Below are 18,393 nucleotides of genomic sequence, written 5' to 3'. Positions count from 1 at the left end.
CCAGTGTGAGTGGAGCTGCGCTGAGGTAAATTAAATAAACGTCCGTTTGCAGCATTTTCAGCTCCTCCTTCCATGACAGGATTTTTCTTCTGAGCTAATGGCTCCTTCTCCCAGACAGCTGACAGAGGACCCCTTGGGTCCTGGGTAGGTGGCACAGCATTTTCCTGTCTGTCTGTACAGTTCTTTGAGGAAGTCTCAGATCTGAGAGGAGATATTGCTTTTGTCTAACTGCTTTCCTTCAGCAGCGATGTCTGCTCAGAACCAGGCTCTGCTTTTTTCCTATTATTAGACCGTGGTTACTCTTGAGAGTGCAGTGCGAGAAACTCGCCCCAATACCCAGCTCTACCGCCGGCACTCGGTACCAGAGCTTTTAGCTGCATAGAAATACATGCATCCGCATGCTCCGGTCCCGAGTGCTGGCAGCAGTGCCGGGTATTGAGGCGAGAGACTCGCGCGAGTTTCTCGCATTGCACATGCAAGTGTGACCCCAGCCTTAGGCATAATTGTAAGCCAAATGACTTAAAAATGATCCAAAGTGATCCACGGAAGCTCTTAGGGTATGTGTACACGTTGCGGATTCGTTTGCGAATTTTTCCGCGTGGATTCAGCAGAATCCGCAGGTAAAATGACCTGCAGATTTTCCACAGATTTTGTGCGGATTTCGCCTGCGGTTTCACACCTGCAGAATCCTATAATGGATTAGATCTAAAACGCTGCGGAATCCGCACAAAAAATTGACTTGCTGATGAAAATAATCCGCAACATTTCTGTGCGGTATTTTCCGCAGCATGTGCACAGTGGATTTAGTTTTCCATAGGTTAACATGCTACTGTGCAAAGCATGGAAAACTGCTGCGGATCCGCAGCGTCAAATCTGCTGCTGATTCGAAGCAAAATCCGCAACGTGTGCACATACCCTTAAAGGCTTCCAAGAAGAAAGTTTGCTTCCAAGTCTTCTTTTTTCTGCTTTAAATCTTCATTAAAGACTCAAGCAGGCAGCGCTTCAGATGGATGCCACCGCCTTGACCCTCGACAGCTGTTTTTTCAAACAATTTAATAAATCAAACCCCTCAGCATTTTTTATTTTCAACACAGCCTTCACTTGTTGTTACTTTCATTGCCACCATGTTCAGGTAAATATAATGTAAAAAAGAATAACAAATAAAACAGCTATGAAATTCGAATTGATAAATACATCCTCCTCCTTGTGTTTATAGGCTTTTATGCAAACCTTTGTGACACCATGGCAACAGACTACAGACAGGCACTCTGTGTGTAGTCTGATGCTTCAGTCATGGTTACTTTATTTGAGAGGAGGGGCATTATGTAATTGATAGTTTAGGTTTATAATCGAGGAGAGGAGGACCACAATTAGTAGTTTAGGTTCTGCATTAACCCCAGGACAGAAAGTGTGTGACGGTGACTTCTAGTGGATATGTAGTGAGCGTCCGTAGTCGTCCATGCATGATCTATAGCACCAAGATCCCTTTGGTGCCTCTGATAGTGTCACTTTGTTGTACTTTTTGTGTTAATATGTAACGCATTGAAATGATTCTTAGCGTTTTACCTTAGCAAGCACATAACTGCAATCCCCATTGATACTGTATCGGGATCCATCAAAGCTTGTAATATGTGATCCACTCTCCACTGAACAACTTCCTGTGCAGGGCAACTCTTTACATTTCCATTTTCCTCTGGAACAAGTACTAAGAAATAAAAAAAATTATACAGCTTACAATATAATGTGAAATTGAAGAAGACCCTCTAATTATATTAATCCAGAATGAAGCGTAATCCTAAATTCTTAAAGGGGTTGTCTTGTCGAAAACAACAAGTCTGCAGTCACTCTATGAGATTGCAGACTTGTGGGTCCTCACATTGCATGCAGTGCGCACTGTAAAGATTCGGTGTCAGTACTGGGAATGTAGTCACTAGGGTTGAGCGACTTTCATTTTTTTAAGATCGAGTAGGGTTTTGGGAAACCCGATTTTGTCCAGAGTCGAGTCGAGTGCAGTCGGCCGATTATCGCTAAAAGTCGGGGATCGACCGAAACACGAAACCCAATGCAAGTCAATGGGGAAGCATAGTCGGCAGTGAGTGGAGGCCAGGAAAACACCTACAGTGCCCATTTTAATGCCAAAAACATCCATTCTTGTTTCTGAAGCTTGTCAATCTTAATTAACTTTATAATAATAGTTGGGCATAGGGAATTGGGGGTCATTTGGCAAAAGTTGTGGGGGGAGTAGGGCCGGCTCAAGTTTTTCGTGGGCCCAGGAAATGCGGACTACGTCACGGCGGTGTTGCAGGGAAAGGTAATTATTTAAAAGTTGCAAGTGCTGTGATCCTGAGCAAGCAGGGGGGGGGCCCACTCGTTCGCATTGCCACTGGCACAGGGCCCCTCAAAGTACGGCGGTGTGTTTGCATGGCGGGGGCGCCTCCCACCAGCAGCGACACTTTTGCGTACTCTGAGGGGCCCTGTGCCAGTGACGTCGCCAACGAGTATGCCCCCCCACCTGATGAAGGAACCTGCACTTTCATCTGCACCTTCCTCTTTGTCCCTGTGTAAGGTGGTATAACATGCGGGAAGGGGAACCTTACTTTCAGCAGGGACAGATTCTGGCTGTGTAGAGTACAAGGGGAATGTAGTGGTCTCGGTCAATGTACCAGCAGACTCATTTAGCAGTGGCTGGGCAATGGGCAGGATGAGGAGGAAACAGATATAGGGCCAAAGAATAAAGTAGGCTACATGCAGTTCAAAATTGGTAACAGGACTAAACAGGCGGCATTGCTTTGTTCAGTGGAGTAGCAAACCCAAGAGCAGCAGACACTGTTTCAAGGGCCTAACCACACTAGTAGGCCAAATGCAGTTTAATATCTGATAGTATAGGGCGAAAGCCAGAATGTGGAAGCTCAGCTTTGTTCAGTTGAGGACAACACCAGGGAGGGGCAGACACCTTTAGTAGGCCGGAAAAGCCTATTGCATTTTTTAAAATGGTAATTTGGAGCAGAAGGTTGAAGCTCAGCTTTATTTAGTTGAGGGCAACACCAGGGAGGGGCAGAAGCCGTTATTAGGCCCTAACCACCATTTTTTTTTTAAAACCACTTAATGAGAGCCGGAAGGTTGAAGCTCAGCTTTATTTAGTTGAGGACAACACCAGGGAGGGGCAGAAGCCGTTAGTAGGCCCTAACCACCATTTTTTTTTTTTAAAACCACATAATGAGAGCCGGAAGGTTGAAGCTCAGCTTTATTTAGTTGAGGACAACACCAGGGAGGGGCAGAAGCCGTTAGTAGGCCCTAACCACCTTTTTTTTTTTAAAACCACATAATGAGAGCCGGAAGGTTGAAGCTCAGCTTTATTTAGTTGAGGACAACACCAGGGAGGGGCAGAAGCCGTTAGTAGGCCCTAACCACCTTTTTTTTTTTTAAAACCACATAATGAGAGCCGGAAGGTTGAAGCTCAGCTTTATTTAGTTGAGGACAACACCAGGGAGGGGCAGAAGCCGTTAGTAGGCCCTAACCACCTTTTTTTTTTTTAAAACCACATAATGAGAGCCGGAAGGTTGAAGCTCAGCTTTATTTAGTTGAGGACAACACCAGGGAGGGGCAGAAGCCGTTAGTAGGCCCTAACCACCATTTTTTTTTTTAAAACCACATAATGAGAGCCGGAAGGTTGAAGCTCAGCTTTATTTAGTTGAGGACAACACCAGGGAGGGGCAGAAGCCGTTAGTAGGCCCTAACCACCTTTTTTTTTTTTAAAACCACATAATGAGAGCCGGAAGGTTGAAGCTCAGCTTTATTTAGTTGAGGACAACACCAGGGAGGGGCAGAAGCCGTTAGTAGGCCCTAACCACCTTTTTTTTTTTTAAAACCACATAATGAGAGCCGGAAGGTTGAAGCTCAGCTTTATTTAGTTGAGGACAACACCAGGGAGGGGCAGAAGCCGTTAGTAGGCCCTAACCACCTTTTTTTTTTTAAAACCACATAATGAGAGCCGGAAGGTTGAAGCTCAGCTTTATTTAGTTGAGGACAACACCAGGGAGGGGCAGAAGCCGTTAGTAGGCCCTAACCACCTTTTTTTTTTTTAAAACCACATAATGAGAGCCGGAAGGTTGAAGCTCAGCTTTATTTAGTTGAGGACAACACCAGGGAGGGGCAGAAGCCGTTAGTAGGCCCTAACCACCATTTTTTTTTTTAAAACCACATAATGAGAGCCGGAAGGTTGAAGCTCAGCTTTATTTAGTTGAGGACAACACCAGGGAGGGGCAGAAGCCGTTAGTAGGCCCTAACCACCTTTTTTTTTTTTAAAACCACATAATGAGAGCCGGAAGGTTGAAGCTCAGCTTTATTTAGTTGAGGACAACACCAGGGAGGGGCAGAAGCCGTTAGTAGGCCCTAACCACCTTTTTTTTTTTTAAAACCACATAATGAGAGCCGGAAGGTTGAAGCTCAGCTTTATTTAGTTGAGGACAACACCAGGGAGGGGCAGAAGCCGTTAGTAGGCCCTAACCACCTTTTTTTTTTTTAAAACCACATAATGAGAGCCGGAAGGTTGAAGCTCAGCTTTATTTAGTTGAGGACAACACCAGGGAGGGGCAGAAGCCGTTAGTAGGCCCTAACCACCTTTTTTTTTTTTAAAACCACATAATGAGAGCCGGAAGGTTGAAGCTCAGCTTTATTTAGTTGAGGACAACACCAGGGAGGGGCAGAAGCCGTTAGTAGGCCCTAACCACCTTTTTTTTTTTTAAAACCACATAATGAGAGCCGGAAGGTTGAAGCTCAGCTTTATTTAGTTGAGGACAACACCAGGGAGGGGCACACAGACAGACTCCTTTAGTAGGCCTGAAAAGCCTATTGCATTTTTCAAAATGGTAATTTGGAGCAGAAGGTTGAAGCTCAGCTTTATTTAGTTGAGGGCAACACCAGGGAGGGGCAGAAGCCGTTAGTAGGCCCTAACCAAAGTTGAAGGCCAAATGCAGTTTAATTTCTGATACTATAGGCCGAAAGCCAGAAGGTGGAAGTTCCGATTTAGACAGTGGAGCACAATTTGAATTAGGGACTGCAGACAGACTTAGTAGGCTGTCCCCTGTGGACCATGCATCCACCACATTAACCCATTGCGCCGTAATGGACACGTAATCTTCCGTGGCCATGCCTACAGGTCCATGCGTCTGTTGTCAGGTGCACCTTTGTACTCACAGATTGCCAGAGTGCATGGACAATGCGGTCTTCTACATGCTGGTGGAGGGTTGGGATGGCTTTTCTCGCAAAAGAAGTGTCGACTGGTTAGCTTGTAGCGTGGTACAGCGTAGTCCATCATGGCCTTATTAATAGTAAATAAAATATATAACTAGGCTCTATGAACTTTTAAATAGGTTCCAGGGGTACACGGGCAGCATTGGTGTGGTCAGTGGAGGAGTATTGCAAGTAGGGGCTGCAGACAGGCTATCAAAGGCCTAAAATAACAAACAGTAGGCAGTCATGGCAGTTTTACATCGGTTACATGGATACACAGGCAGGCACTCCAGGCAGCATTGTGGTCAGTGGAGGAGTATTGCAAGTAGGGGCCGCAGACAGGCTATCAAAGGCCTAAAATAACAAACAATAGGCTCATTGCAGTTTTACAGCGGTTACATGGATAGACGGGCAGGCAGCTTGGTGGTGGTGAGTGGAGGAGTATTTAAAGTAGGGACCGCAGACAGGCTTCAAAGGCCTAACATAAGAAAATGGGCTGGCTGTAGGCACTTTATAATTGGTTCCAGGGGTACACGGGCAGCAGTGGTCTGGTCAGTGGAGGAGTATTTAAAGTAGGGACCGCAGACAGGCTATCAAAGGCCTAACATAACAAACAATAGGCTCATGATGGCAGTTTCACAGCGGTTACATGGATACACGGGCAGGCAGCTTGGTGGTGAGTGGAGGAGTATTTAAAGTAGGGACCGCAGACAGGCTATCAAAGGCCTAAAATAACAAACAATAGGCTCATGGCAGTTTCACAGCGGTTACATGGATACACGGGCAGGCAGCTTGGTGGTGGTGAGTGGAGGAGTATTTAAAGTAGGGACCGCAGACAGGCTTCAAAGGCCTAACATAAGAAAATGGGCTGGCTGTAGGCACTTTATAATTGGTTCCAGGGGTACACGGGCAGCAGTGGTCTGGTCAGTGGAGGAGTATTTAAAGTAGGGACCGCAGACAGGCTATCAAAGGCCTAACATAACAAACAATAGGCTCATGGCAGTTTCACAGCGGTTACATGGATACACGGGCAGGCAGCTTGGTGGTGAGTGGAGGAGTATTTAAAGTAGGGACCGCACACAGGCTATCAAAGGCCTAAAATAACAAACAATAGGCTCATGGCAGTTTCACAGCGGTTACATGGATACACGGGCAGGCAGCTTGGTGGTCAGTGGAGGAGTATTTAAAGTAGGGACCGCAGACAGGCTATCAAAGGCCTAAAATAACAAACAATAGGCTCATGGCAGTTTTACAGCGGTTACATGGATACACAGGCAGCTTGGTGGTGAGTGGAGGAGTAGTGCAAGGAGTGTCTGTCCCAGTACTCCCAAAATATAAATAGATGTTAATGTCTCGCAAAACAACCAAAACAAAAAAAAAAGGTGGCATACTTAGGTACAGGGGTGGGCTCATCTACTGAGTTTCTGACATTGTAATTTGGCAGTAACTATTTAATGGTGCCAATATAGGACACAGACACAGACTACTTTAAGTTGCATCATAGATGTCTACAAATTTGTATTGTCAGTGCCAGACATTGAATGATGTCAGCGAATAGACTAAAGATTGGTGGAGCTGTGCGACATAATTTTGCACGTGGTAGAGCACATTTTGAGCTGGGGTAGGGGGGAACTCTCTTGAGGCCGGCGGGACCGCCCCAGGGCCCCTCATGTTACAACGGTGTGTCTGACGTTGGGTGCGCACCACCACCGCCAGAGACACTACATTGTACTATGAGGGACCCAGTAGCAATGCCGTCAACCAAAAGCGAGCACACCCACCTCTTCAGACAAACAGCAGTCTCACGGGTGCTTGCGCCAAGTCGCGATACCACGGCCCCGTGTGGGGAGTTTTGCCATTTAGGGAGGTGTAAACATGTCGTATGCTGTACAATCAGCTGCAGCAAATTAGACATTAGAAAAGTAATTCACAGGCAAGAGCTTTTCATAGGAAAGCTAGGTGTCGGCCGGGCAAGGTGGGGCAAAAGATTTCGAAATCCAGTTGTGGTTCATTTTAATGAATGTTAGATCGTCAACATTTTGGGTAGCCAGACGAGTCCTTTTTTCGGTTAATATTGAACCTGCAGCACTGAATACTCTTTCTGATAGGACACTTGCTGCCGGGCAAGCAAGCTCCTGCAATGCATATTCTGCCAATTCTGGCCAGGTGTCTAATTTGGAGGCCCAGTAATCAAATGGGAATGACGGTTGAGGGAGAACATCGATAAGGGATGAAAAATAGTTAGTAACCATACTGGACAAATGTTGTCTCCTGTCACTTTCAATTGATGCAGCAGTACCTGTCCTGTCTGCGGTCATAGCAAAATCACTCCACAACCTGGTCAGAAAACCCCTCTGTCCAACGCCACTTCTGATGTGTGCACCCCTAACACTCCTAGTCTGCTGCCCCCTGGAGCTTGTGTGAGAACGATCACGTGCGCTGTGTGCTGGGAATGCCTGAAGCAAACGGTCAACAAGAGTTGATTGTTTGGTTGCTAATATTAGTTCCAAGTTCTCATGTGGCATAATATTTTGCAATTTGCCTTTATAGCGTGGATCAAGGAGGCAGGCCAACCAGTAATCGTCATTGTTCATCATTTTCGTAATGCGTGTGTCCCTTTTTAGGATACGTAAGGCATAATCCGCCATGTGGGCCAAAGTTCCAGTTGTCAAATCTCCGGTTGTGATTGGTTGAGGGGCAGTTGCAGGCAAATCTACGTCACTTGTGTCCCTCAAAAAACCAGAACCCGGCCGTGACACGCAACCAATTTCCTGTGCCCCCGTGAAAGTTTCCGCATTAAAAATATACTCATCCCCATCATCCTCCTCGTCCTCCACCTCCTCTTCGCCCGCTACCTCGTCCTGTACACTGCCCTGACCAGACAATGGCTGACTGTCATCAAGGCTTCCCTCTTCCTCTGGTGCAGACGCCTGCTCCTTTATGTGCGTCAAACTTTGCATCAGCAGACGCATTAGGGGGATGCTCATGCTTATTACGGCGTTGTCTGCACTAACCAGCCGTGTGCATTCCTCAAAACACTGAAGGACTTGACACATGTCTTGTATCTTCGACCACTGCACACCTGACAACTCCATGTCTGCCATCCTACTGCCTGCCCGTGTATCCTCCCACAAATAAATAACAGCACGCCTCTGTTCGCACAGTCTCTGAAGCATGTGCAGTGTTGAGTTCCACCTTGTTGCAACGTCTATGATTAGGCGATGCTGGGGAAGGTTCAAAGACCGCTGATAGGTCTGCATACGGCTGGCGTGTACAGGCGAACGTCGGATATGTGAGCAAAGTGCACGCACTTTGAGGAGCAGGTCGGAGAACCCAGGATAAGTTTTCAATAAGCACTGCACCACCAGGTTTAAGGTGTGAGCCAGGCAAGGAATGTGTTTCAGTTGGGAAAGGGAGATGGCAGCCATGAAATTCCTTCCGTTATCACTCACTACCTTGCCTGCCTCAAGATCTACTGTGCCCAGCCACGACTGCGTTTCTTGTTGCAAGAACTCGGACAGAACTTCCGCGGTGTGTCTGTTGTCGCCCAAACACTTCATAGCCAATACAGCCTGCTGACGCTTGGCAGTAGCTGGCCCATAATGGGACAACTGGTGTGCAACAGTGTCATCTGCCGATGGAGTGGTTGGCCGACTGCGTTCTGTGGAAGAGCTGTAGCTTCTGCAGGAGGACGAGGAGGAGGAGGAGGGGGTGCGAACGCCTACAGCCAACTGTTTCCTAGACCGTGGGCTAGGCACAACTGTCCCTAAATTGATGTCGCCTGTGGACCCTGCATCCACCACATTCACCCAGTGTGCCGTGATGGACACATAACGTCCCTGGCCATGCCTACTGGTCCATGCATCTGTAGTCAGGTGCACCTTTGTACTCACAGATTGCCTAAGTGCATGGACGATGCGCTGTTTAACATGCTGGTGCAGGGCTGGGATGGCTTTTCTGGAAAAAAAGTGTCGACTAGGTAGCTCGTATCGTGGTTCAGCGTACTCCATCAGGGCTTTAAAAGCTTCGCTTTCAACTAAACGGTAGGGCATCATCTCTAACGAGATTAGTCTAGCTATGTGGGCGTTAAAACCCTGTGTACGCGGATGCGAGGATAAGTACTTCCTTTTTCTAACCAGAGTCTCATGTAGGGTGAGCTGGACTGGAGAGCAGGAGATCGTGGAACTTTCGGGTGTGCCGGTGTACATGGCAGACTGAGAGACGGTTGGAGACGGTATTGTTTCCGCCGGTGCCCTAGATGCAATATTTCCTCCTACTAAACTGGTGATTCCCTGACCCTGACTGCTTTTGGCTGGCAAAGAAACCTGCACAGATACTGCCGGTGGTGCGGAAAATGGTGGCCTTACAGTGACGGAAGGGATGTTGCGTTGCTGACTAGCTTCATTGGCCGAGGGTGCTACAACCTTAAGGGACGTTTGGTAGTTAGTCCAGGCTTGAAAATGCATGGTGGTTAAGTGTCTATGCATGCAACTAGTATTTAGACTTTTCAGATTCTGACCTCTGCTTAAGCTAGTTGAACATTTTTGACAGATGACTTTGCGCTGATCAGTTGGATGTTGTTTAAAAAAATGCCAGACTGCACTCTTCCTAGACTCGGATCCCTTTTCAGGGATTGCAGACTGAGCTTTAACCGGATGGCCACGCTGTCCTCCAACAGGTTTTGGCTTTGACACGCGTTTTGGGCCAGATACGGGCCCGGCAGATGGAACCTGTTGCGATGTTGATGCCTGCTGCGGCCCCTCCTCCACCTCCGCTTCTGAACTACTGCCGCCTGCACCCTGTTCCCCCAATGGCTGCCAATCGGGGTCAATAACTGGGTCATCTATTACCTCCTCTTCGAGCTCGTGTGCAACTTCGTCTGTGTCACTGTGTCGGTCGGTGGTATAGCGTTCGTGGCGGGGCAACATAGTCTCATCAGGGTCTGATTGTGGATCTGTACCCTGAGAGGGCAATGTGGTGGTCTGAGTCAAAGGAGCAGCATAGTACTCTGGCTGTGGCTGTGCATCAGTGCACTCCATGTCAGAATCTACTTGTAATGGGCATGGCCTGTTAAATGTTTCACTTTCTAAGCCAGGGACGGTATGTGTAAAGAGCTCCATGGAGTGACCCGTTGTGTCGCCTGCTGCATCCTTCTCTCTTGTTGTAGTTTTTGCTGAGGAGGACAAGGAAGCGACTTGTCCCTGACCGTGAACATCCACAAGCGACGCGCTGCTTTTACATTTACCAGTTTCGGAAGAGGAGGCAAAAGAGCTAGAGGCTGAGTCTGCAATGTAAGCCAAAACTTGCTGTTGCTGCTCAGCCTTTAAAAGCGGTTTTCCTACTCCCAGAAAAGAGAGCGTTCGAGGCCTTGTGTAGCCTGACGACGAAACTGGCTCCACAGCTCCAGACTTAGGTGGAATATTTTTATCCCCACGACCACCTGATGCTCCACTACCACTACCATCATTACCAGCTGACAATGAACGCCCACGACGACCTCTTGCACCAGACTTCCTCATTGTTTAAAAATCGTAACCAAACTAACTTTATTTGTTGCTGTCAAACAACTTACACGGTGAGCTATAACTTCAGTATGATTTCAATATCCCTTAACAGGTTGGTGAGACCACAAGGAAAATCAGGCACAATGTTACACACTCTGTTTTCTGTGACACCAAATCACAGAGATGACACACACGCAGGACTGTCACTCAAGCACTAATGTCAATATTAATCTCCCACCTAATTTATTTTTTTTTTTTTCTCTGTGAGACTTTAGAAACCAAATAATATTTAAAAAAAAAACAAAAAAACAAGGCTTTCTATGGCCCACTGAATGAGAGATGGCACGCACAGGAGTGGCACACAAGCCCTGACTGAGGCCAATATTTTTCTCCCACTGATTGATGTAGTGTTTTTGTGTTGAGGTTGATTTTAAAACACAAATGAAGGAAAAAAATAAAAAGGCTTTCTATGGCCCACAATTAGAGAGAGAGGTGGCACACCCAGGAGTCAAGACTGGCACACAAGCTGAAATGGCAATATTACTCTCCCACTGTTTTTTTATGTATTTTTTTTTTATTTTCAGGGAGACTTTAGAAACCAAATAATATTTAAAAAAAAAAAAAAAAACAAGGCTTTCTATGGCCCACTGAATGAGAGGGACAGAGGTGGCACACCCAGGAGTCAAGACTGGCACACAAGCTGAAATGGCAATATTACTCTCCCACTGTTTTTTTATGTATTTTTTTTTTTTATTTTCAGGGAGACTTTAGAAACCAAATAATATTAAAAAAACCAAAAAATAAATAGGCTTTCTATGGCCCACTGAATGAAAGGGAGAGAGGTGGCACACCCAGGAGTCAAGACTGGCACACAAGCTGAAAGGGCAATATTACTCTCCCACTGTTTTTTTATGTATTTTTTTTTTTTATTTTCAGGGAGACTTTAGAAACCAAATAATATTAAAAAAACCAAAAAATAAATAGGCTTTCTATGGCCCACAATTAGAGAGAGAGGTGGCACACCCAGGAGTCAAGACTGGCACACAAGCTGAAATGGCAATATTACTCTCCCACTGTTTTTTTATGTTTTTTTTTTTTATTTTCAGGGAGACTTTAGAAACCAAATAATATTAAAAAAAAAACAAAAAAACAAGGCTTTCTATGGCCCACTGAATGAGAGGGAGAGAGGTGGCACACCCAGGAGTCAAGACTGGCACACAAGCTGAAATGGCAATATTACTCTCCCACTGTTTTTTTATGTATTTTTTTTTTTTATTTTCAGGGAGACTTTAGAAACCAAATAATATTAAAAAAACCAAAAAATAAATAGGCTTTCTATGGCCCACTGAATGAAAGGGAGAGAGGTGGCACACCCAGGAGTCAAGACTGGCACACAAGCTGAAAGGGCAATATTACTCTCCCACTGTTTTTTTATGTATTTTTTTTTTTTATTTTCAGGGAGACTTTAGAAACCAAATAATATTAAAAAAACCAAAAAATAAATAGGCTTTCTATGGCCCACAATTAGAGAGAGAGGTGGCACACCCAGGAGTCAAGACTGGCACACAAGCTGAAATGGCAATATTACTCTCCCACTGTTTTTTTATGTTTTTTTTTTTTATTTTCAGGGAGACTTTAGAAACCAAATAATATAAAAAAAAAAACAAAAAAACAAGGCTTTCTATGGCCCACTGAATGAGAGGGAGAGAGGTGGCACACCCAGGAGTCAAGACTGGCACACAAGCTGAAATGGCAATATTACTCTCCCACTGTTTTTTTATGTATTTTTTTTTTTTATTTTCAGGGAGACTTTAGAAACCAAATAATATTAAAAAAACCAAAAAATAAATAGGCTTTCTATGGCCCACTGAATGAAAGGGAGAGAGGTGGCACACCCAGGAGTCAAGACTGGCACACAAGCTGAAAGGGCAATATTACTCTCCCACTGTTTTTTTATGTATTTTTTTTTTTTATTTTCAGGGAGACTTTAGAAACCAAATAATATTAAAAAAACCAAAAAATAAATAGGCTTTCTATGGCCCACAATTAGAGAGAGAGGTGGCACACCCAGGAGTCAAGACTGGCACACAAGCTGAAATGGCAATATTACTCTCCCACTGTTTTTTTATGTTTTTTTTTTTTATTTTCAGGGAGACTTTAGAAACCAAATAATATTAAAAAAAAAACAAAAAAACAAGGCTTTCTATGGCCCACTGAATGAGAGGGAGAGAGGTGGCACACCCAGGAGTCAAGACTGGCACACAAGCTGAAATGGCAATATTACTCTCCCACTGTTTTTTTATGTATTTTTTTTTTTTATTTTCAGGGAGACTTTAGAAACCAAATAATATTAAAAAAACCAAAAAATAAATAGGCTTTCTATGGCCCACTGAATGAAAGGGAGAGAGGTGGCACACCCAGGAGTCAAGACTGGCACACAAGCTGAAAGGGCAATATTACTCTCCCACTGTTTTTTTATGTATTTTTTTTTTTTATTTTCAGGGAGACTTTAGAAACCAAATAATATTAAAAAAACCAAAAAATAAATAGGCTTTCTATGGCCCACAATTAGAGAGAGAGGTGGCACACCCAGGAGTCAAGACTGGCACACAAGCTGAAATGGCAATATTACTCTCCCACTGTTTTTTTATGTTTTTTTTTTTTATTTTCAGGGAGACTTTAGAAACCAAATAATATTAAAAAAAAACCAAAAAAACAAGGCTTTCTATGGCCCACTGAATGAGAGGGAGAGAGGTGGCACACCCAGGAGTCAAGACTGGCACACAAGCTGAAATGGCAATATTACTCTCCCACTGTTTTTTTATGTATTTTTTTTTTTTATTTTCAGGGAGACTTTAGAAACCAAATAATATTAAAAAAACCAAAAAATAAATAGGCTTTCTATGGCCCACTGAATGAAAGGGAGAGAGGTGGCACACCCAGGAGTCAAGACTGGCACACAAGCTGAAAGGGCAATATTACTCTCCCACTGTTTTTTTATGTATTTTTTTTTTTTATTTTCAGGGAGACTTTAGAAACCAAATAATATTAAAAAAAAAAAAAAAAAAAAAAATAGGCTTGCTATAGCCCACTGAATGAGAGATAGCACACACAGCAGTGGCACACAAGCCCTGACTGAGGCCAATATTTTTCTCCCACTGATTGATGTAGTGTTTTTGTGTTGAGGTAGATTTTAGAACACAAATCACGGAAAAAATAAATAGGCTTTCTATGGCCCACTGAATGAAAGGGAGAGAGGTGGCACACCCAGGAGTCAAGACTGGCACACAAGCTGAAAGGGCAATATTACTCTCCCACTGTTTTTTTATGTATTTTTTGTTTTTTCAGGGAGACTTTAGAAACCCAATAATATTTAAAAAAAAAAATAAATAGGCTTTCTATGGCCCACTGAATGAGAGGGAGAGAGGTGGCACACCCAGGAGTCAAGACTGGCACACAAGCTGAAAGGGCAATATTATTCTCCCACTGTTTTTTTAGGTTTTTTTTTTTTTTTTCAGGGAGAATTAGAAACCAAATAATATTAAAAAAAAAAAAAAAAAATAGGCTTGCTATAGCCCACTGAATGAGAGATAGCACACACAGCAGTGGCACACAAGCCCTGACTGAGGCCAATATTTTTCTCCCACTGATTGATGTACTGTTTTTGTGTTGAGGTAGATTTTAGAACACAAATCACGGAAAAAATAAATAGGCTTTCTATGGCCCACTCAGTGAGAGATGGCACACACAGGGATGGCACTGTAGCAGAAATGCCAATCTTAATCTCCCACAAAAAAAAAAAACAAAAAAAAAAAAAAAACTGTCCTACAATTACTATCTCCCTGCAGTAATGTAAGCCAGGTATGGCAGGCAGCAATAGGAGTGGACTGATGCACAAATTAAATAAAAAGTGTGGAAAAACAGAAAAGATAGCTGTGCAGAAAGGAAGGAACAAGAGGATATGTGCTTTGAAAAAAGCAGTTGGTTTCCACAGTGGCGTACACACAGCAATACAGCTATCACGGAGCCTTCTAGGGCAGCCCAATGAGCTACAGCGCTGAGGGGAAAAAAAAAAAAAAATAGCTTCCACAGTCCCTGCACACCGAAGGTGGTGTTGGACAGTGGAAATCGCTGCAGCACAAGCGGTTTGGTGGTTAGTGGACCCTGCCTAACGCTCTCCCTGCTTCTGATGAAGCGGCAGCAACCTGTCCCTAAGCTCAGATCAGCAGCAGTAAGATGGCGGTCGGCGGGAACGCCCCTTTATAGCCCCTGTGACGCCGCAGACAGCAAGCCAATCACTGCAATGCCCTTCTCTAAGATGGTGGGGACCAGGATCTATGTCATCACGCTGCCCACACTCTGCGTTCACCTTCATTGGCTGAGAAATGGCGCTTTTCGCGTCATTGAAACGCGACTTTGGCGCGAAAGTCGCGTACCGCATGGCCGACAAGCACAGGGGTCGGATCGGGTTTCATGAGACGCCGACTTAGCCAAAAGTCGGCGACTTTTGAAAATGATCGACCCGTTTCGCTCAACCCTAGTAGTCACGTTTCACCATGAGTATACAAAATGCTCGCTCCCAGCCTCAGTCTGAATAGACAGCTTCCAGCCTCACTCAATACACTTACAGTGAGCGAGGCCACTCTTATCTAGTCACATAGTGGCCAGCCCAGGAGTATGCATATCATATATGTGCGGTCCTGGCTCTGACACCGGAGAATTTTCAAAGCTCATAGTTGTCATTTTATACCAGGCAACCCCTTCAAACTTTTATTTTGACTACTAGTACCATGGCAGACAATGACAAAAGGTCACTTGGTACAGTGATATTAATAGGGCATGCTCACAAGCGAATGTGGCATGCATTTGAAAGTAGGTCAATGGCAAAAATCCAAGGCCGACCCTTTGATTTCTGTATGATAACATTCTGTATTTCTGCTCGAGAATTAGTCTCATTAGCCCCACTGGCAAATAAATAGAGCAACCCTTGCATGTGCAGCCACTTTTCTATGTCTGACCCTTTCAACTGTGTGTTCCTGAGCTAGTGGTGGATCCCAGTGGTGCAACCAGCATCTACCATACTCTTTTGGCATAGTCTTTCTGCATGCCAAAAATGTCCCTCATCAAACTGTTATCTTTTGGAGTCACAACATTAGTATGCAAAAAAATTAATTAAAGGGAATCTGTCAGCACAAATTTGTTATTTAATCTGAGAGAAGCATAACGTGGATGCAGAGAGCCTAATTCCCAGGATGTGTCACTTTCTCAGCAGCTTGCTGTAGTTTCAATACAACAAGTGTTTTATCAGCAGGAGATTATCATTAGTGGACTAGGTGTCATGTGCCAGTCAGTTCAGGTAATTTGTGTATCTCCGCCTCCACTGCATATTGGCCACTTACTGACAATGTACAGTGTAAACAGGAAGCTGCCAATCAGTGATGTGGGTGGAGTTATACAGAGCTCAGCATTCTGATGAGTGCTGGATCTACAACAGAGAAAGCAGGAATTCTATGAAAACTGCTTCAGGCCATCCAGTAAGTGATACATCACTGGAATTAGGGTCCCTACCCCTACATCATGCTGCTCTCAGATGGCATAGCAAATATGTTCTGACAGATTCCTTTTAAAGAAGCCCTCCTCCCATCAAAGTTTCTATCCTCTTAATATTTTGCAGTCATTATATTATACAGCACTGTGTACTTACAATTGCTCATTTTGCCTTTCTACCCAGCCAATTCTTCTCTTTTCTCTGCTCTATGTAGAAACAGCTAGGTCTTTGTCCCTGCATTTATCATTCCCCTCTCCAACTCCTGACTCAGCTGCTTCCTCCCCACCCATCTCCCACCAGTGAATTTTGCAGTGACTGATGACACACACAGGTAAAATTGACCTCCTGTTTCTACATGGAGCTTAGAAGGATTCAGCTGGGCTGATTTTAATCACGCAATGTCATAGACCTAATGGAAAACAGAAGAATAATCTGGGTAGAAAGGCAAAATGAGCAATTGTAAGTACGCAGTGCCAAATAATATGATGACTGCAATATATTAAGAGGACAAAACCTTTGATCGGAGAAGGAGCAGGGCTTCTTTAATAACAATATCACACTGTTAGAAAATGTAATATATTTATAACAATCACAAAAAAGGAACTATGAGAAAAAACAATGGTAGCCAAATATTATTGCCTTTTGTGCAATTAACATGGTAATGCAAAACCTTTTTAAATATCAGATTACTAATACTGGTAACTAAATAATTTTGGACTTCCATTTTGAGTAAGCCAAAAAACTAAATTACTTTGCACACTGTATTAATGCAGGCATTGTTATATTGTCACAGTGATACATGTAGTGATTGTCATTACCATTCTCTGCATGGAGTATTGAAAGAAGATCCTGGAGTGTAAATCTCACTATTGTAGAGACAGGAACATTCCTCTTGGCGGATACAGCCTGCGTTATTTATGTCATCAAGTACAGTTCCTAAATAAAAAGAAAAGTTTTTATAAATAGGTAAAAGTAAAAGTATGAACATTTAAATGGTTATTCACAAAAAAAAGTTGTCCCTATGCATGGGATAGTGGCTAAAGTGCTAATCACTGGAGCTGTGATCACTGGAACCACCAGTATCCTGAGATTGGGGTTCTAGAATCCTGAGAATTGGATTTTGGAGGAACGGGAGGTGCGCATACTTGACTTCATCCCCATTCATTGTTTATAGGACTGCCAGAAATAGTCAAGAGCAGTACTTGTCCCTCATATTGACAATGAAGAGAGTCAAAGCCAAAGATAGTCCTCCATAGCTTTGTTGTCGGGATTCCAGAACCTCGATCTTGGATTCTCTGGTGATCCCAGCAGTTGGACCTTCAGCAATCAGAAAGTTATTCCCTGTCCTATGGATAACGGATAATTTACGTTTTCTGAAATGACCCCTTAAGGCATAAGGGAAACGTTTCTCAACTTTTACCACTATGTGGTTCTCACTATCTTTTTCTGCAGACTATCTGTAACTCTGAGTCCCAAAAAACGATTTTCAATAATACAATGAATTGAAGTCTCAGAAGATTTGGAAAGGGGTCAATGTAGCTACAGTTTATTTAATTTTGTTTGTCCAATAAAATGGAACATAATTGGTATATAAAAAAGCCAACAATTAGACAAATTCCAATTGAACTTCATCTATGTCCACAACTGCCCAAGGTTTTACCTGAAGGACAAAAGCATCCATCTATGCCATGGTCTTCACAAAGCATGGTTCTTTCTGTATTCGAGCAAGTATTGGGACAAGGAGAGCCAGATTCTTGGTATTCCATACCATACAGAGGGCAGGACTGGGCTGGATGCAGAACAAGACATTATTTTTGGTTAGATTACATTAGACTAGAGATATCAATGTACCAGAAGCAAACTATAAGATAATTTTAAATTTACTATGTGCACAGTGTATATTTTAATAGGACTGTTCCAGTCCATTTTGTGGACAAATTTATTATCCTATATTTGTATTTGAAGCTATGTTGTCTGCAGTTTTAGGCAGCCCCTCTATTTAATAATTTTTGCCTGACACAGCAATAGCTAGGGATAAAGAATAATCTATATGTCACTCGTTCTTCCCTAACATAGCTTCAATTTATTGGTCCATTTTTGTATACGGAC

The 18,393-nt window shown here is 43.9% G+C and overlaps 1 protein-coding gene across 1 annotated transcript in view; it reads right to left on the bottom strand.

Moving 5' to 3' along the window:
• The window catches only part of LOC143803850 (mucin-5AC-like), a 157,102-nt gene that overhangs the window by 106,811 nt on the left and 31,898 nt on the right, over nt 1-18,393 (bottom strand). The window contains exons 7-9 of the mRNA XM_077281614.1: nt 17,945-18,073; nt 17,103-17,220; nt 1,567-1,705 (exon numbers count right to left, since the gene is read on the bottom strand). Of these exons, the coding sequence (XP_077137729.1) occupies nt 1,567-1,705; nt 17,103-17,220; nt 17,945-18,073 (386 nt within the window). The remainder of the gene's footprint in view (nt 1-1,566; nt 1,706-17,102; nt 17,221-17,944; nt 18,074-18,393) is intronic.

The sequence above is a fragment of the Ranitomeya variabilis genome, chromosome 2, assembly GCF_051348905.1.
Source record: "Ranitomeya variabilis isolate aRanVar5 chromosome 2, aRanVar5.hap1, whole genome shotgun sequence".
Taxonomy (NCBI): Eukaryota; Metazoa; Chordata; class Amphibia; order Anura; family Dendrobatidae; genus Ranitomeya; species Ranitomeya variabilis.
This window is presented reverse-complemented; position numbering and strand designations above follow the sequence as displayed.